This window comes from Zophobas morio, unplaced genomic scaffold (assembly GCF_036711695.1).
Source record: "Zophobas morio isolate AGI-343-1 ecotype UQ-CSIRO unplaced genomic scaffold, CSIRO_AGI_Zmor_V1 ptg000009l, whole genome shotgun sequence".
NCBI lineage: Eukaryota > Metazoa > Arthropoda > Insecta > Coleoptera > Tenebrionidae > Zophobas > Zophobas morio.
In genome coordinates, this window is record NW_026972114.1 from 7007189 (window position 1) to 7027747 (window position 20559).

The following is a 20559-nucleotide window of genomic DNA, read 5'->3' on the forward strand; positions in this document are numbered from 1 at the left end:
ATTGCATTTACAACGATTATTTAGAAAAACTTGTTTTGGTGCGCAGAGGAAGAAACTTAAGTCATTTTTAGAACCATAATTATAGGTCTGTCATATTAAACGGTCATTTCAGCGTTTGTCATGCTTTATTAATGGAAAATGATCAGTCAAGAAGCTTAATATGTCATTAGATCACCAGAATGGTATTTCGCCAATGCAATCATTAAAACCACATTAAAGCCTTAATTTATGCTTACTGTAGAACTCAGGAACAGAGAAAGTTGCCTAATCAGTCGCATACACAACTCAATTTTCAATTTTTTTTAGATAATATGTACTCTTTATCGCATTTTTTTTTTGTTATGCCAATTAATGTGAAACAATTATGGATACAATTTAATAACTTTGCACAACAATAAAGAAAATTAATGTTTTTCAACAATATCCTTGCGAATCTACTCCATTGTTGCAAATAAATAAGATCTCTGCAACTGATTCTGCACAGATTATTTGTTTACGATAAACCATGATATGAGTGTTAACAAAAGTTGTCAACTCCTTCTTTAAAATCAATCGCTTGTACAAAAAAAAAAACTTGTAACATGAATATTTAAAAGCGAGATTGATAAAAGTCGTCATCTAGTTAGTGCTACATTTTTAACTGTTTTTCTCATTCCTCCTTGTAAGTAATAGACAGTGAAAAATACAACTCGTTCATCCGAACTGGGGACGTTTTTTGTTGATCACACCTTGCATATTCATCGTTAACTGCGTAATATCAAATTGGCATAATTACGATTCATTACATAACAGTTGGTGTAAAAATTGGTTTAAATAACATCATTTTTCAATCATTTCAATTTCCAGTTGTGTTTAACAATTAGAGAAAATTTGTATTCTAAAAGATTATTTCCGTCTTTGTACTGTGCGATAGAAAGTGAAATGAATTTTAATTGGTTGTGACATAAGGTGGTTCTTCTGCACAATTGACATCAAATCATTCTGTTAACTGACTTATAGTTAAGCAACAGAAAAGTGGCAAAAAGTGATGAGTGAAAAGTTCTGCTAGCATTGGTTTATATGAAATTATGAGCAGTAGTATCATCCAAAATTTGAAGGTAAAGCCAACTCTACTTAATAATTTTATTTTTTTATTAAAACGATTTAAGTTACGGTACAGAATAGAGATCGTCTCATGATTATTTGTATACTTGGTTACGGCTAGTGTACGTAAATAACATAATGATAAGAGTAGAGCAAACACTGACAAGCGACAGCAATTTTTGATACAAAACTAATGCCAAAAGGTCAATGGCGTTATTAGGAAAATTTTAAATAGGGGCTACTATTGAATTAGTGGTATTAAGCGTATTTACATAATATAATAAACAAAATATCGAAGATAATAATGTCTTATCTTGAAATTTGTCAGTTAAATAGTTTTAATATAAACTCAGGAAATTTTGGACAACGAAACTCTTACTCTTTATTTTTTTCAACCAAATCCCTCATTGCATGGCTTTTGCTGAATTTTATTCTTTGTTTTTTTCTTATTTCTTCTTTAGCTTTTCTGGTATAGATTTTCAGATGGTAAACTATAATACTTGCAGTAAATTTTGTTTTGCTGTTGCAGCATGTTGGAAATTGTATTGAGCGATAAGTCGAATTTTTCCTAATTTCTTTCTTTATGACTTCCAAAACATTACCAGTGCGAAAATCATTATCCTTTAAATAATCTCTCAAATTACAAAATATTTGCTCTACTAAAATTGCAATTTGGGACGCGTTCTTTGAAGCGTAATATAAAGCACCCAGTTTTATATTCTTTTAATGCCACAAATTTTGCATAATTTTCATTACAATTCTTCTTAGAGACCAAAGCAACAATACATTTTTTGCAAAAATTTTAATTTTTTATCAAGCTTTTAACAACGTAACCTGTGCAGCTGCACAAAGCATTTTTTTCTCTCAAAGAAAATTCTTTTTTCTTCAAATTCCAATTTCTAGGTAAAGCTAAATTTTCTTTTCCTTTAGGAACACCGTTTTCTTTTCTGTTATTATTTTTAATATAACTCAAAAAACCAACTAAAGGTGTTGTTTTGTCGGTTTCGTAACTTAAGTTATTTGAACCGTCCAAATATTGAGAAACTGATAAAAGTTTTAAGTCATATATAAATAGACAGCCATATTAAACTTGCTCAAGTCCAAAATAGTCGATCTAGAACTAATCAACTGAAACCACCTATGTACAACATCAATAAAAACAGCTGTCGTTAGAGAAGATTGGTCTTCTCTCTCCTCTTCGCCATCAAATTTTATTCCACAACTAACATTTCGATTCAAAACGTTTCGAGAATTTGACACCTTCATTTTGTTAAAATGGTTAGATTGTAAAAAATCCACAGCTCAAATTTGCCTTCTTCTTCTTTTTCACAAACATCTTTAATGTGTTGCACGTCAACCAAATCAGAAGTTAGTTTATATTTTTCAACAAAATCATTTGGTAGTTGAATGATTTTGTTTTGTACCAAACATTGCATTATATTTTTTAATAAATGTGGCCCATCTGCTAAAAAGTAATTTTTTTCGCGTGGATGCGGGTGTCCCCATAAAGACCACTATTTAAAAATAGATTTGAGCAAATGACATAACAAAAAAATCTGTCAGAGTGTGCTCCGCTTTCGGAATTTTGTGCTTTTATTTAACAATTAAAATCCAAATACCATTATGCTTAATTCAAGTCATTGATTATTGATTAAATAAAAAATGTGTTCCCAGATTACATCGTCAAATTCAAGGATAGGGCAATAACTTAAGTAAAAACATCCAGAACTTTAGATATATGGTTGCTAAAATAAATTGAGTGTGAATAAGTGAATTTCCTGTGTTTTATGGAAACATTTCCGTTATTATAGTTAAATTGTATTAGAACCACGAACAGTAAAAACTGAACAGGAACTGTGAAATTGCAAACGATATTTCAGACTAAAAAATCTTTAATTAACTGGTCTCACACTATTTATTCTCGTTGAGAGGGACAGTGGCTCGAATGCGATTCATTTCTGTTTTGGTGAAATTATAAACAAAACTCTACTTGCCAATTTTTAATATATGTTAACACTAGCACTGCAAGATGAGAAGAATGGTCAAGAGACGCTTCTAAAAACTGTGTAAGCTATTTTCCAAAAATCTCTAAAAACTGCTATCAACCTATAGGGGTTCCACTCAGCATACATGGTTGCCTACGTTATTGGATGAGTTGTATTTAGGAAAACGGTTATTGGTCTTCGTCACTGAATAAATACTGAAATAAAAAAATGTTATAAGTTGAATGTCAACTGTGAGTCGTTGTAATGAAGACACCTCACTATCTCAGTTTCATTACGGCCCTGTTCACGGTTTATCGATCTTCTAAATTTTGACCAACACTATGAAATTTATGGTTTTACGGATTACGAGCTTAGGTTGGTTAATTTTAGGTTGTAAAACTTTATTAGCATGCAAAAATAGTATGATTACAGTAACCGAAAAACCAAAGAACCTGAAGCATATGCAGACTGCAAAACAATCACAGTTAGAAACTCTATTTAAAAAAAAAAAAGATAAAAATAATTTGGGTATCGTATTCTTCATTAATAAATATTTTTGTGAAATTAAAATTCTAGATAACTAAATGTGAATGTTGTTAATTGCTTTCTAGATACTGACTACATAAGCAATACTTCAGAGACTCGATTTGATTAATCAGTTTTCTTTAAAAGCTATTTGCTACACGAGGAAATTAAACTTGTGCAATCCACTTAAAATAACTAACAAATAACCACCGGATTTACACACATTGATGTTCCTACAAATAGTTCTCATTTCGCTTCGTGGGTTTTCAGATATGTATAAAAGCGATAAAACACCCACAATATGAAATTTTGAGTTTTGAACGTCAGAAATACTTCTAAATGTAATTTCTCTTAATAGGAGAGTTAAGTATTTGATCATAGTATAAGTATATTGACTTGTTTATTTATTTTAATATGTGCACCAATTTCCCAGTCAACATGATGCCGTTTTCACGAGAATAAATGTTATCAATTACGTCATTGTCACCGAAGATTTCACGCGATATTGACGTACCAGTGACGGTCAAATGTTTCGTCCAGATGACGTCATTTTGTAACGAACTATTGACGTGATGTATTGACGTCTGAGAGACGGCATTTACTGTCCATTTTAAGACGTTTTTTATGTTTTGATTTTTAGAAAAAAAAATGCAATAAATAAAACGCTGAAATAATTTTATATTTTTATTTTGTTTACCTTAAATAAAATATTGAAATTCGTTATAATCACCAGATAAACTCCAAAACAAAATATATATTAATTAAAGTTAAAACAAATTAGTGTAAAAAAATTTTTACTACAGTTGTGTCAACCAACAATGAACTTCAAAAAACAAATCAAAAAATATATGTCAATTAAACAAATTAAAGATAAACCACTCTTAAGAACACAAATAAATCTGCATACAGGTAATTACGAGTATAATTAGTATAAACAAAAAAAAGGATAATGTACAATATATAACCAAAAATAAACGTTGCAATAAAATATGCTATTTAAAGAAAAATCAGTTTTAAAAACTAGAATAAAGGGAAAAGAGAACTGAATCGCATTGTTGGAGTTAATTGATTTGAAAATGTACTGTAAAAAACTATCTCATTCACGACGACTTGACTGTCCCCAATACACTGTTTTAACAACCATATTAATAACCTAAGTTTTTTAAGTTTGCCTCAATTTATTGCACAATCATTTTTTCGTCTGTGGGCAATAGCACTTGGCTATTATTAAATTTAAGAGATTACAATTTAAATCAGAAGAAAAATTCTGCACTTTAAAAATGCTAAATTTACTTTAATCTAACGGATAATCGTAAAATAGTTGCATTGACAAAAACGTATAGCCTATCAGGAAAATCTCGTTGTCGATACTTTTTACAATGTAGCGAAATGTGCCAGGTATAGTAAGTGACCAAAAAGTATCGTAAAAGATAATCTTCTAATTCGCCAAAATTTGTTTAGCTGTGGTGTTGGCGGCATATCTTTTACTTTTGTTTTCTTTTTCAGTTGTCAGATTTCATGACGTTTCCATGTTGGAGATTTTTTCACTCGTTTCCTTTAGCATTTCTTACGTTTCACACATGTTTTTTGTATTGGTTTCAAGTCTAGAGTAAAATTATGTTCATTAGATTTTCAAAAACTACCACAGCAAGTTATTGTTCATAATCAGCGGGAGTATCTTCAGTGATTAATGATGGTCTTTCCAGCTTATCTGAAAAAACTGCTTTTGTTATCTAGGTACGTACAGTTATCAAAAATAACAGAAACACGTAAAAATTAAAATGATTACTTTATTAGATATTAACTTACTTCGTGTAAATACAACCCACATTGACTGGTAGAAATTTTCACAAAATTGCGTTAAAAATGAAGTGAGTAACGGATACACGAGAAAGTTTCGGTGATTGAGAACCAACTGGAATGGAAATATTGGAATTCTAAAGCTCCACTGTGAAGTGCAACAAACATAAATGCCGAAAAAAGGGAAAGTCCGAATGCACGCCCCAAATATCTGATGTATTGTATAGTAAATATGGAAGTTGAGCATTATTTTTTCATTAGATGAAATAAATTTAATAAAACTAAAAATGAATTACTCTCTAATTTTTTTGGTTACCATCATCACTTTATAAACGTCTTTATAAAATCAAAATTCGACAAATGAACTTTTCAAAACCTTGTCCCGTTTTAGGGACAATGGACAATGGACGAAAAAAAACACTGCCAGTGTAAACACGTTTTTAGAAATAATTATTAGAAATTATTAGAATGAAAAAACTTGACTTTGGTTTATTTCTAATAAAGCCGTTGTATTTTTTGCTCTAGATATAATTAAGCATTATGAAGGCCAGTTTTTAAAGAATACGACGACCCACATCTAATTGATCATATAATCTATAAAAAATGACGAAAAAAGGACGGCCTTTTGACGTCATTACTTGACGTCAGAAATAAGTCATAAAAATCTCGTCGAGTTATGACCAAAAATTGACGTGAAGACGACAGTCTGCTGCTTGAGTTGTTTCTGGAACCATTACCTTGCACTATGATTTGTCTCAATTAAATGACTTGAAAATTTACACCTCTTTTTTAAATTTAAACAGATATTCCTCGTAATAGGTCTTCCCTACAAATGTGTGGTGAGTACGTTCATGTTTGTATGTTAATTTTTAGTATGTAATATTTTCATGTTCTTTAACAAAAATACAGCTATATAATTTATGAATACTTATTAAAATTATATAACTAGTAGTAACAATAATTTAATTAATGAAATATGCACAATTTTTAAACGAGTGTGAATTTTGAATACAGTAGGCAACCAACTATACACGAAATAATAATTTGGACGAACCTATTATTTAAAAAAACCGACTGTAATTTTGATTAAAATTGTCTTCTATTAAAAGTGCAGCCAGACAAAACGCCGTCTGCGCTTAAATTTTCGGTTAAATCGCATTCTGAGTAAACACTTTTCGACTAATTTTTCATCGGATCTATTCGTAACTTGGCAACGTCGTTCTCAATTAGTCAATTTGTGGTCAATTCGCAGAATTCGGAAACGGCGGAACTAGTTAAAAAAAACAACCAGTGAGTGATTTTATAATAATTTAATCAATTTCTTATCGATAACCTCCCACCTGATAACCTGTCAGTACCAAATTAACACAAATTTATCAACACCTGCACAATAACATAACCAAACCGACATGAAGTTCCAAGGCAGCGAGGTCTTCTATAAATGTGATAAACGTCGTGATTAAATAGGTGACATTCATTCAAATTTACTGCCGTAATCGAATCGTAAATCTCCTGCAGTGCTCGAAAGTGTTATGATAGTCTACCAGCAAGTGTCTGGCAAGTGGTTGCAGCCATTATTTTGTAAATATTATTTTTAACCGTTTGATATTAAACTTGGGAAGCGCACACAACAATGGTAAATATTTGCGTAGGTATTAAAGCTAAATCCATCGCTTTTAATGTTAATTTAGTCGACTTAGCGGTTAGCCTTTGCGTGCTTTTAAATGCTAAAAATGTTATTTTTAAGTTTCGAGAAGATTATTTAAGTGTATGTTTAGTTAAACGGAGCAGACTGTAAATAACTTTAATTACTTGTCGTAAATATAATTTTTCTTTTTGATTTTTAGGGGGGTCTGGTAGCCACACATGCCTGTTGGAAATGGTGACACAGGTGGCCTAAATTTGGGCAGAACATTTAAAAGTGAAGTGATTGCTGCTACTAGAGGTTTGCAAGCTTACCGAAGAAACCAGGTATACTTCAGCAAATAATCCACCATACTAAAAATTTTGTGGTTAGGAATCACGTCCCCCCGTTATTCTGTCACTAAAAATCTGTGGCCAAAATACTAACCATCTGTAGTACTATTATAATATTATTGTTGGTACTTACTGCTACCATATTGACAGTTTTTACAGTAAATTGAATGTGTCAAACTACCTAGAATTAAGGTTCAGAACAGTTTTTAAATTTCTGATTTTTTTTTTATTCTCTCAGAAAAGGAAATGGCTTATAATAGTTATAATAAGTAAATTGAAGGATATCTTTTGGCAATAATACATGGCGTCTAAAATAAATTAAACAGCAGCTTTATTACAATTTTGGTTAATGATAGGCAATATTCCGATTATTTTTTAATTTTTATTTGTTTGTTTTCCATGCCCGCTTCTTGTGAAAAACATTTTGGATCATTCTGTATGGAATATAGGATGGATTTATAAACAGGCAAACATATTTTCAAATATCCCGCCAAAGTTTATACACTCAATTTTGATGTTATCCTGTAAGCTTGGACGCTAACTTTGTAGCGCACGTGATCACTCCGTGTGTTCGGTAAACTGACTATACAAGAACTTTGACCTTAAGGAGTTGACTTCATTGTTTTACAGAGAGTATAAATTAACAATAAAATATTAAGTAATAATTCAAATTATTGTATTATACATTGTTAAATATTGTCCATTTCAAAACTTGTCTCAAATTATTACGTAATATGGGATTTGGCATTTTTGAGATAGAGCTCATAATTTTCCCTAAATAACATGTTTCTACTGCTTGGTTAAAATAGCAACGCTTCGCAACGTTTTTCAATTAAGGCATCAATCGTTAGGTCTAAGTTAGTTTTTGCTTGGTTAAACCTCAAACGCGTAAATGGAATATTGTTTGATTTGAGTTCGGCGCACTTTTAAACAGACTATTACGTTAAACGATGTTTATTTTTTATACGAACGGTTGACCGAAAGATGGTTTTCTTGATAAATAAACTCGTAGAAATTTATAATATAAGTCTTTATAAAATTATTCGATTCTTATTGGCTACCTGCCATAAAACAAATTTGGCTGAATTTTCAATAGGAATATTTTTCGTAAGTGATAAATTAACTATTGTCCTTTGAAGATAAAAACAAAAATAAAACTGTAGTTCGTATTAATCTGAAACCATAAACAATGCCAAGGACTGGCACAGGAGTACTAGTTTATTAAGTTTTGGCGTCGGTTGTTATAAAAACGAAAATTTACTGGTACCTGACCTTCTCATTTTTGAAACAACAGACACTTTCACCTATCACAGAATGGCGCTGAAGAATACGGGAGTGTTTGCGATTTATAGCGACACGTCCTGGGCTACTTGGGATACAGTGTGTCAGTGTATATTAATAAACATCACAGTCAGAAATTCGTAGTTGGAAAAAAATGAACCAAAAGATTCTTTTACCAATATGGTAATCCAAATGCGACGCTACAGGTCGCAGAGAATGCTTATAATGTGATGCATACGTCCTTTTGGAAACTTATACATTGAGACTCTGGTTTAAAACTCTGGCAAAGATCAGTGTCGTTTTATATTTAACAAGTGAATATTTTTCTCTGTGTTGTGAACGTGTTAGAAATTGAACCTTTCTTCTTCTTATTTACAATGGCAATGTGTAATGGCAAGGTAAAGTTTAGCAACTTATGTTACGTTTTGGGGTAAATCTTATTTTAGTTTTTTTTGGCGGAATTTTTTGTTTGTTGATTTTAAAATTTCGTTCTAAGTATGAGAAATTCTTGTATATCTTAAAAAACCTAATTGTCATACAGCAAAATACTCTAGACGATTTCTAGTACTGTTCGTCTTGTCGAATTTCTTTCTTTTTCTGACTCGAAAATGATCGCAAATAAAATAATTTTCGTGATCATAGAATTACAGCATTCTACTATTATTCTTCAACATCGTCCTACTGCCATTAACCTAGTGTGAAAATCGTATCATTTATTCACACATCACCTGAACAATGACCTGATCTAGTTGCGCTAACCTACTTTGATTAACATGATTAAACTGCTTAAGTAATTTATAAACAATTTCCTGTTAGGAGAGCTTATTGAAATTTAAGATTGGTTTAGACAGAATTGAAATTTTTGGTTTTGATACGTTTTGTTTAATATGTTGAGATTGTTCACAAAACACACCTTCGACAGAGTCAACAAAAATATGCGACGCTTTTTGAGTGAACCACAGAAACATTTTCATTTATGTAATATTAGATTATTTTTGGAATTCTAACTTACAAAACCAAATTCTTCAGTGATAAGCGCTGATGTTAAATCATTGATAAAAAAAGGGTTCAAGACTGAACCTCGCAATACCCCTGACAGTCGTAGGAATGTTATGGTTTATATCTCTTGTTTCGTAACTGCAATTACAGTGTGATGGACCATTTCAAGGCCTGTTTTGATTATCCAATGATTTAGACAAATACTGTGTAATTATCGCCAAATTTGTGATGGGTGATATTCTAGCCACAAAACTATGTTGGTAAAAGGAAATATGATTAGTAGTGTGTTTTGTGTTTATAAATTTTTCCATGAAAACTAAAACTAAATTCAGTTATTTTCGAGAAATCGTATATCTGCATCTTTGAAAATTATACTATGAGAGGAAATACGAAAGGCTGATAAACCAAATTATAATTCAGCTGTTGGGTACAGTTCTTAATTTTAAGTAATATCGTTCTTTACGTATAGAGTATTAGGACCAGAGAACAAATATTTGTAGAATTTGAACTTGCTTTCGATTTGGAAAAATACTCAATAAAGCTGTTTATTATAAATATATTATCGATATCTATTACAGGCGGTATGGATGTTCGTTTAAATTTAATTTAAGAAAAATAAACATAAAAGCTCTTACGGTTAGTTTAAATTAATAATTCTCGAGAAAAACAGCTAAAAAATTTGCAGAGAAAAGTTTATTTAACGGTCCGTGGCCTTTACAGAAGCGAGTAAATTAAAAGACCGTTATGATTCCTAACATTCCTATTGTGAAAAGATAATGGCTTGCCAGTTCAATGTTTGTTGTAAAAACATTTAATATTTTTACCAAAGTCAAGAATCGTCAATATAATATAGGTTTTTCCTTTAATTTTACTTGTAGTTTAAAAAGTAATCTGAACGTTAACTAACAGAAAAAAACTCAATGTGTATACTGTATACAAAACTGTATCCCAAAAATGTTATTAAGTATATTTGAGTTTGTAGGAGTTTATACAATGTAAAAACTAAAAATTGCGAAGTGATCTCATTGTATCAAAAAGTGGCGATTAATCCAAACAAAATTGTCGTCATCACTGTCGTTACTTCAGACCAGTTGTTATTTCCAGTTTTATTCTTCGTTCCTTGTGTGTCATTTTAAACCTTTCTTTATATTGAACACAATTTTGCAGGCTATTCCAACATGCATAGATCTGTCTCTTCGTCAAACTTTTCATTGCTTCCGTTGGTAAGTTTGTTACAAGTCTTATTAATTCTAGCGTCTCGGTAAAAATTTATTTAGTGTCATACGCACAAGCATTTTCTCCTATAGCATTTGAAATAATCGTATTCTCTCGACTCTAATGCATTTTTGACAAGTTCACACTTCTTAATTTTTCTCCCAAAATTTTTCGATTACATTTTCTTGACACTTGATATATCATTTAGTTAAATTGTTCTTAAGTGTATTGTAAATTCCGATTTTATTTTTTTTAACTGATTTAAAATCGCCGAACAGACAGCTTTCCAATTGGTTAGAAAACACGTGGCTTGCAATTAATTTTAAAGCATAACTACTCTAAAATCACAACTCCAGCATTCCAAGGTTATGACCATAGACCAGTTGTTTACTAGTCTGTGGTTATAACCTTAGATCATATAATAAATTATTATATGATCTAAGGTTATAACTCATTCTTGCAGATTTGTTGTGGTTACGTGCAGGTGTGCATATTTGTGGTATTCACGATTGTGTAGTATTGATCAATTTAAACATTGGTTTTTAATTATTTTAATAAAATCAGCATTTTTCATGAGTATTATTTTTTATTATACTGTAAAATGAACACCGACCCAATAGGGCCGACCAGATTTTCAGCCAGTGATTGGAACAATTACTTTTAAAAAGTAATGCATTACAATTACTCATTCAGTGACAATAGTAATTCATTATAATTACAAATTACTTTTTTTTAAAGGAATTCATTACAATCACTCATTACTTTTAAAAAGTGTGAGTAGTGTTTTTTTACGCTCATTTCAACGGTGTGGAGTAGTTTAGTACAATCGGACGGATACTTTTGGCAAAAATTTGAAGGAAGTTTATATGTATTTCCCTATGCTGGAATATGCGTTAGCTCACCCTTAAAATGATGAAGAGCTTATGTGTATTAAGGTCGATTTATAAACTTGCCGTTGACGTTGCCGTTGAAAGTTGGTAGGCCTTTGGGGATGACGTTCGAGAGGACCAACTTTTAACTTTCGCCGTTACGTTGTCGTTGACGTTGGGTTTTCCAACCAATCAAATTGCGGTGGTGTGCAGGGCTGCCAACTTGAAGGAAAATCCCTGAACTAGGGGGGACATTTTACTGGTTGACAGCATCAATTCCACGAAAATCAAATTTTGATAGGGATAATGAGGTACACTAATATTAAGCCATTTAATCACCTGTTCACCGAAACCCTCATATTTTAAATAGCTGCCATTATTTTCTACACTGTAACTTTCTGTCAGTACTTACTACATTGTTGAAGATAGTTCTCGACAAGACAAGATTTATTGTTATTTATCTCAAAAAAAAATTAGGTATCATAACTACAAGGGCTTAAATTTTGTCCTTTTTTCTCAAAATATGTGTGGTGGAGTCTCCTTTTCACAACAAGAAAGGTAAAACATGTTTAAAATAGTAATTTTTTGTAGGAAAGTATCGATTTTGTAATTAGGCTCCGCCCCTCGCTCTGACAACGAATGAAAAATGCATCACAATTGAGCTTGGGATGGGGCTTATATTTTGCGTTTTTTTTTTTTTTTTCTTAATATACATAGCCATCTTTTCATAACAAGAAACTTAAAACATGGTTAAAATGGTACATTTTTGCAAGGAAATATGGATTGTACAATTATGGGGCGGAGCCTAATTGCAAATCGATATTTCCTTATACATACAAATTTTCCATTTTAAGCATGTTACTGTTGTGAAAAGAAGTCTACACATATTAAAAGAAAAAAACCAAAATGCAAGCCCGCCCACCCGCCCTTTCTCAATTGTGATGATTTTTTTTATTTGGCGAGAACCAAGAGGGCGGAGCTTAACTGCAAATACTTATTTCTTTACAAGAAATGAAAAACATATTTCTGAGTATCGTGTTGTTCAAAGAATACTATGTTTATTAAGAACAAAAGGCAAAATATTAACCCCGCCTGCCCACCCCGTCTCAGTTGTGCTGATTTTTTATTCTTAGAAACTTAAAACACGTTTAAAATGATAAATATTTTGTAAATAAAAATGGATTTTGCAATTAGGCTCCGCCCCTAGATCTACCAACGAATGAAAACTTTATTACCATTTAGATCAGGGCAGGTAGGGGTGGAGCTTAATCTTTGGTTTTAATTTTTTCTTGTTTTCTTAACATGTGTAGTCATCTTTTCAAAACAAGAAACTTAAAACATGTTTCAAATAGTAAATTTGTATAAGGAAAAATTCATCACGATTGAGGTTGAGACGGATGGGTGGGGCTTCTTTTTTGATTTGCTTTTTCAATTCATACATTTAGGTTTCTTTGCATAACACGATCAATCTTGGCAAAAAATTTTCGGTTTTTCAGTTTCTCGATTTTTCAACTGTGGATGTCAATTTTTCAATCATTCAAGTTTGGTCATTTTCAATTTTTCTATTCTTCAAATTTTCGATTTCTCGATTTTTTTTATTTTCCGATTTCTCAATTTTCCGATGTTTCAATATTTCGATTTTTCAATTTTTCAAATTTTGGCGTTTCTAAATTTCTGAACTAATCTTTCGTTTTATTTTCCCAGTTTTCGACTTCCCAAAGTTTCGATTTTTTCAGTTCTTCAATTTTTCGGTTTTTCAGATTTTTTTAATTCTTCAATTTTTCGATTTTTTTAAGCTTGCGATTTTTCGACTTTGCTTTTCTAGCTTTTCGATTTCTCACTTTTCCAGTTTTTCAATTTTTCAATTTTTTTGATATTTCTTTCAGTCTTGGGAGTTTTCAATATTTCAATTTTTCGACTTCTCGATTTTTGGACTCCCGGATTTTTTGATTTATTGATTTTTTATTTTTTGGATTTTCAATTTTTCGTTAAATTTTAGATTTTTCAATTTTTCGACTGTTTTATACTTTGATTTCTCAATTTTTCAACTTTTCTATGTTTTAATTAATAAAACTCTAGGTTTTTCGATTTCTCGATTTTTCAACTGTGGATATCTGCATTTTTCAATAATTCAATTTTGGGCATTTTCAATTTTTCCATTCTTCAAATTTTTGATTGCTCGATTTTTTTTATTTTTCGATTTCTCAATTTTCCGATGTTTCAATATTTCGATTTTTCAAATTTTGACGTTTCTAAATTTTCAGTTTTCGGATTTCTGAACTAATCTTTCGTTTTATTTTCCCATTTTTCGACTTCCTAAAGTTTCGATTTTTTCAGTTCTTCAATTTTTCGATTTTTCAGATTTTTTGATTCTTCAATTTTTCGATTTTTTAAGCTTGCGATTTTTCGACTTTGCTTTTCTTGTTTTTTGATTTCTCACTTTTCAAATTTTTTAATTTTTCAATTTTTTGGATATTTCTTTCAGTTTTAGGAGTTTTCAATATTTCAATTTTTCGACTTCTCGATTTTTGGACTCCCGGATTTTTTGATTTATTGATTTTTCACTTTTTGGATTTTCAATTTTTCGTTGAACTTTAGATTTTTCAATTTTTCGACTGTTTTATACTTTGATTTCTCAATTTTTCAACTTTTCGATGTTTCAATTCATAACATTTTAGGTTTTTGGATTTCTCGAGTTTTTAGATATTCGATTTTTCCAATTTTTCTTTTTTAAAATATTTCGAGTTTTTAATTTTTTGATTTCTCGATTTATCGAATTCAGATGTTTAGATGTTTTGATTGTTCAATTTCTTGATTTATCAATTTTTCAGTTTTTAACTTTTCTTCTCGGCTTTTCACTCCTCGATTTCTCGATGTCTCAGTTTTTGAATTTTTCGGTGTTTCGATTTTTCGGTTATCCGATTTTTCAATGTTTCAATTTTTTAAATTCCGGAGTTTTGATTTCTCGATTTGTCAATTTTTCAGTTTTTCGATTTTTTAATTAATCTATTTTTGATTTTCCCATTTCTCGACTTCGCAAAGTTTCGATTTTTCGACTTTGTCTTTTCAATTTCTGGGTTGTCTAATTTTTTAATTTCTCAATTTTTGGATATTTGTTTCGGTTTGGAATTTTTCAATATTTCGATTCTTCGAGTTTTCGACTTCTAGATTTTTCGATTTTTATTTTTGGGATTTTCAGTTTTATTTCGGTTTCTCAGTTCAGGAGTCGATTTTTGGACTTCTCGACTTTTTGGTGTCCCCGACTTCTCATTCTTTTGATTTTATCAATTATCCGTTTTTTCAATTTTCCAGTTTTTTTAATTTTCGAGTTTCGTTTTCTCGATTTGTTCATTTTTCAAATTTTCGATTTTTAAATTTGAAATTTTCGAATTTTTATTTTTTGATTTTTTGATGTAGACATCAAATACTATTTTTTGAATAACACGGTACTCAAAAACATGTCTTATATGGTAATTTCTTGTAGAGAAATAATAAGAATTTTGCAATTAAATTCCACTCCTTTGGCTCTTGAGGATAAAAAAAATTATCACAATTGAGATAGGGCGGGTGGGCGGGGCTTATATTTTGCCTTTTTTCTTAACATGCTTAGTCATTTTTTTAAAACAAGAACTTTAAAGTTTAAAATGGTAAATTCTTGTAGACAAATATGGATCTTGCAGTTACACCCCGCCCCTCGATCTGACAACTAATGAAAAATTTATCACAATTGAGAATTGAGATCGGGGCGGGTATGGGTGGGGCCTAATCTATGGCTTTATTTTTTTCTTAATATATGTAGTATTCTTTGAACAACACGATACTCAAAACCATGTTTTTAATTTCTCGTAGAGAAATAAGGATTTTGCAGTTAAGCTTCACCCTCAGTTATTGTTATTAATGAAACAGTCAAATTTAGTTTGTTGTTTTCGGAAGTTATCTCATTCTGGTCGACTATTTTTAACGAAAATTATTCTTATAGTGTCGTCATAACTTTGAGGAAGTTAATTGACGCATTGGCAGTGACTGGTGATTTTCAAAGTTCTATTATTAACAAGTTCTACCGTTCCGTGAGTTATTTTAAGCTTAAATTTTTTTAATTTTCATGATAAATATTCATCTACATTATTGTTTTCGTTTAAGAGGGGCTATTTTACTTGCTTTGACGTTAGGAATAATGTACTTCATATGACCACTGTGTATAATAAATTAGTAATGAGTACTACTGACAGTTTCGTTCCGATTACTCGTGCTTATAAAGTAGGTACTGATTAACAATACAAACTTCCTCATCCGTTTGATAAATTATAAACTCATTCTCAGTTTTAAATTTATTAAGATGAAAGGGATTTTATTACTTACGTTTAACGAAGCTTTTTTATGTTTCGTATTTTTTATTTTCAACTTTTAACAAATTAGTTCCACTTTTATTGTTAATTATAGTGGTGACTCGGTCGCAAATAAGATTCATAAAGAAAGGAATGTAATCACTAATCAGTAAGCGTGACAGCTAAAGGTGATTGTGTTACCAACTCTTGTATTATCAATGATAAGGTTAGTTTTTCGGTGTTGTTTCAGTAACTGACGTAGATTTCTAGTATTTGTTATTTGCTCTATGAGATATAAGAAGCGGCAGACGATAAAGAACAACATGGAGAAAACAGTGTAAAGAAAGTATCCACAGCGGACATAACAAAAATTGAATCATCATCAGACGCAATGGTTTTAGCTTCCTTTTACATTATTAGATTCCATATAAAATAAAATATGTAGTGAAGTTTTCTCAAATAGTAGAAAAATTATAGGTATAATAAAATTGTCAAGAGACGACAGTCAGACGGAAACTGGAAACCCAAATTTTCATGTTGCATAAGCTGTGAAACATCGAAAATATATGAAAGTAGATATTCTTATTACAATATTTCCCCAGTTGAACACCAAACTTTAAAAAATGTTTTATTCCAGTGCAAGATGTCCCAGTCCGGGGGTGACCTCCACACATCCCAGTACTTATCATGGAGAAAACTTCACCTCAGTCGTGCCAAACTAAAAGCGTCAAGTAAAACCTCAGCTCTCCTTTCTGGATTTGCGATGGTAGCCATGGTAGAACTCCAGCTTCAAACTCCCGTGACCATTCCCAGTAGCGTTTTGGTTGTTTTTGCTGTTATTACTACTTTATTGGTTGCAGTACATATGTTAGCTTTGATGATAAGTACTTGTATCTTACCCAATATCGAGGCTATATGTAGTTTAGATGCCATAAGTCTTGTTCATGAGTCGCCTCATGAAAGACTGCACTGGTACATAGAAACGGCTTGGGCATTTTCGACTTTGCTTGGTTTATTGCTTTTTTTGGCTGAAATTGCTATCCTGTGTTGGGTAAAATTTTACGATGTTAATAAAACTGCCGCGTGGTCGGCTAGCGTTGTTCTTGTACCTATTCTCTTCATATTTTTAGCTTTTGCTATACATTTTTATCGTTCGTTAGTTGCTCATAAGTATGAAATGACGGTGTCTGGGATACGAGAGCTCGAAAGGCTCAAAGAACAGATAGAGCAAGGTGATATGGAACACAATAGGGTTAATGGTGTTAACGATATGCTTTCAAGTGGTGTACATATTGTGTAGATAACCGGGATCTTGTACTACGAAGGCTGTGTACTATTTTGTTTTTATCTTTTGCTGTTAGGTGGAAGACAATCTGATTTTCCTTACTGGGGTTTTTACAATTTTACATGCGCTCTAGTAGAATTACAGTTACGGATATAGTTGTGGCATTCACAACACTTATTTTAACAGATGTAAATATTCTTAATATATTTTGTATGAACTGTGATGAACACACTATATTTTCACCTTTCCAGTATATGTATTTTTGAAAATAAAGTGAATTATTTATCTTATGGAATTTGGTTTATTTCAGAGGATAAACTCTTGTGAAGAGTTAAACATGATTGGACTATTTCTTGCAAAGCTTTCATTTGCCAAGTTTCGCATAGTTCATCAATGCCGACCAGTTTAACCTGCAATGACATACTTTAGACGATTTTGAAACAAGCGTATGTGCTACAAGCGTACCAGGTGTATGGGGTATTTAGTAGGACGACGAACGCTTTGGCGGTATCGAATATCTTTAAATGTACAGAAAACACATACATCTCGGGTCCAAACACCTTGTTGCTTTTGACCGGTTACAAGGTGCAGGAAAATGCCTTTTCCATGCTTCATATCCTCGTACCAACATCCTTCATACCTACTTGTGTCTGGTCTGATCAACATTCCCAAACCTTGCCTTTTATCCTTTACCCAGTCGCCAGCATAAAACTCACCGTTGGGATACCACATGAGTCCGTAACCGTCTCTCTTGCCATGTTTCCAGTTTCCAATGTAAACACCGCCGTCTCTGTATCTTCTTAAGCCAAAACCGTTCATTCTACCCCTTTTCCAATTCCCCCTATATTCGAGCAGAAAAACGTGATCTTCATTTTCGTAAGCCAAAACCCCGAAACCGTGACGAAAGCCGCGCTCAAAGTCTCCTTCATATAGTTGTCTTTCTCTTTTTGGTCTGTAACGTGTCAATAAGGCACCTTTTCCTGAAGCAAATACACAATAAGAGGAACATAACATGATTTTATAAAATAAATGTACCTGTTTTTTCGTCTTCTTTCCATTCTCCAATATACCTGTCGCCTACAGTATTAAAAATTGCGTGCCTCAGACCTTTTTTTTTACTCATAGTTTCTAGGATTTCCGATCTGGGTATCTTTTTCATTTCTTTTAGGAACGGCATTTTTAAGAGCGACTAATCAATAACATAATAATGCTAAATGATTTATGGTCCTCATTCACATAATGTTGGAGGAATCGATAGTGGAGACGGGATGACACCGATAGTTTTCGATAGTTGTGCGCTTAAGTTTCTTGAATGTTGCCCATGAAACTATTTTTAACTGTTTAATTTTAAAATATTTGCCCAAAAAAAACTAGTTTGACAAAAGTGTGAAAGTAATTTTGAAAAATAGTGATAGACAAACGGTGGAGTTGTCAATATTGCTGTTAATATTGTTGCTTAGCAATAATGTAAAAAAATGTGGTAGTTAATAAAACATTGTATACCTTGTAAAACGACAATTCCGTAACAATTTGAAATTTAATAATAATTGTTATTTGAGTGAAAGTCAGTAGATAACGCATGAAAGTGTCGCCACTGTAGATTTTTCGTGAGGAATGTATTTAAATCTAACTTAGATTTTGTCGGTTATATTTTAATTTTATAACGCTGATTATTATAATTGATAGCGACAGTATATTCACTATAAAGTAACCTTGGAGTTGCTAATAGGGAACTGGGTAGATTGATATACAGATGTCTACAATAGACAGAAATATTGAAATTCTGGCTTCTATTCTAAATCTGCGTCTTTTGTGCAGATGGCGGGACCGCCAGCTCGACAAGGAACCGCGCACTCTGCTTCCGCCACATGTTATTGTGTTATTTACAAAGAATTCATATCTGAGAGTTAAGATTGGACATGAGACAATTTATATGATGGAAGTATTAATCAACAAAATATTTACATGGTAAAAAATAATGTGAAGTAAAACTTGTGCAGATAAAAAGTTACGTGAGGTTAGGAACTGCAGAACATGAAAATTTACGTTAAATTTAAATTTTACAGCAAAGAAAATTACTGAAGCAAAAATTGTGAAATATAGAAAAAGCGCATGAGGTGAAAAATTGCAAAGCTAACAAAATTACACGAAGTTAATATTTGCCACACTTTATCACCGATTCAAACAAAGAATTTACCTAATATTAAATTATGCCACATTTTATCAACGATTCAAACAAAGAATTAACATTCATTATGTTAAATGATGCCTTAATTCAAGTGACTGGTTACATATAGCCATTAGCTTTGAGAGTTTATATCGTGAACTGTCCCCAGCTTATCCCAAACAAAACACATGATAAATAAACATAAAATGCATCCAGCGTTGCGAGAAAAATGTCTCGGTGATGTGATGATGACATGATGATAATAACGCCCTAAGGGGTGACATTTTTAATCCCCCCGTACCTCAGTCCACGATATATGATTTCTATCGCAGTTTCCACGGTCTTTTCCCAGAGTGGAACAACGTTAGGTTAAATTAACTGCCGTAAATGAACTATTAGCAATGTATGAGGAGTTAAGGAGTGTTATAATGTAACACTTAAGTATAAGCATCCAGAAACCGCATTCATAATTTGATAAACAAAAGATGAGTCCTGACTGTTCGAATCAGTTAACGATTAAAATCTTAACATGAACTGTGAATTTACAAGCAATAAAACAAATTTACACCACGTGTTGGCGTCGGTCAAAAATTCACATATTTCCGCTTGGAAAAAACCGCAAGAATTAGCTACGCTTGTTGGGGAAAACTGTGGCATTGCAATCAGTACGATTAACTTTCTTTAAACAAACCAAAAGTGACGCTTCTGACCCCTCCAGCCACTAAATCAAGTTCTACCAACCCTTTCAACAGAAATTCCGTAGGAGAGCTACCAACTACCCAAAAAGCAACAAACGTGCACATAGTTGCCTATGTTTAACGATTTTCTTGTTTGATTTTTTTTTTAATTCAAATTATTCAAATGCGATTTCGTGCCGTTTCAGCGCGAAATTTTTAGTTCAAATCTGGTCACCACAATATTGTCATGGAAACTGATAAATACAATGAAAATTCACTAGTCGCGTTAAATGTTAACATTAAAAATATTGGACTGCTACAAAATACAGGAGTTTATACAGTTTCAACATCTCTATCCGTTTTTAAAATTT

The 20559-nt window shown here is 31.7% G+C and overlaps 2 protein-coding genes and 1 long non-coding RNA gene across 9 annotated transcripts; 1 reads left to right on the forward strand and 2 right to left on the reverse strand.

The window, feature by feature from the left end:
- Window positions 1-878: 878 nt before the first annotated feature.
- On the forward strand, window positions 879-17634 carry LOC135125809 (calcium release-activated calcium channel protein 1). Of its 7 annotated transcripts, none has more exons than XM_064051503.1 (3): window positions 879-1097; window positions 7241-7364; window positions 16697-17634. In XM_064051503.1, exons 2-3 carry the CDS (start codon window positions 7260-7262, stop codon window positions 17357-17359), a joined length of 768 nt encoding a protein of 255 aa, XP_063907573.1. In that variant the 5' UTR covers window positions 879-1097; window positions 7241-7259; the 3' UTR covers window positions 17360-17634. The 7 variants fall into 7 exon arrangements, with proteins under 7 accessions (XP_063907573.1, XP_063907571.1, XP_063907570.1 ...); XM_064051501.1 differs by lacking the exon at window positions 879-1097 and adding an exon at window positions 6540-6683; XM_064051500.1 differs by lacking the exon at window positions 879-1097 and adding an exon at window positions 6938-7029.
- Window positions 6689-7475, reverse strand: LOC135125810 (uncharacterized). Its single transcript, XR_010279969.1, has 2 exons — window positions 7353-7475; window positions 6689-7289 (listed from the first exon to the last, which is right to left on the reverse strand). It is a non-coding gene; the product is annotated as an uncharacterized LOC135125810 (long non-coding RNA).
- Window positions 17632-18753, reverse strand: LOC135125935 (MORN repeat-containing protein 3-like). The gene is made up of 3 exons (XM_064051723.1): window positions 18380-18753; window positions 17810-18324; window positions 17632-17754 (listed from the first exon to the last, which is right to left on the reverse strand). Exons 1-3 carry the CDS (start codon window positions 18519-18521, stop codon window positions 17632-17634), a joined length of 780 nt encoding a protein of 259 aa, XP_063907793.1. The 5' UTR covers window positions 18522-18753.
- Between the last annotated feature and the right edge of the window lie 1806 nt (window positions 18754-20559).

What these genes read in the sequence shown, in the direction of transcription:
- LOC135125809 (XM_064051503.1), top strand. Translation starts at nt 7,260, where the DNA reads ATGCCTGTTGGAAATGGTGACACAGGTGGCCTAAATTTGGGCAGAACA. An exon ending in AAGCTTACCGAAGAAACCAG is followed by an intron (nt 7,365 to 16,696) that starts GTATACTTCAGC and finishes GTTTTATTCCAG; the next exon opens with TGCAAGATGTCCCAGTCCGG.
- LOC135125935 (XM_064051723.1), bottom strand. Translation starts at nt 18,521, where the DNA reads ATGCCGTTCCTAAAAGAAATGAAAAAGATACCCAGATCGGAAATCCTA. An exon ending in GAAAGAAGACGAAAAAACAG is followed by an intron (nt 18,325 to 18,379) that starts GTACATTTATTT and finishes TATTTGCTTCAG; the next exon opens with GAAAAGGTGCCTTATTGACA. An exon ending in CTAAATACCCCATACACCTG is followed by an intron (nt 17,755 to 17,809) that starts GTACGCTTGTAG and finishes ATGTCATTGCAG; the next exon opens with GTTAAACTGGTCGGCATTGA.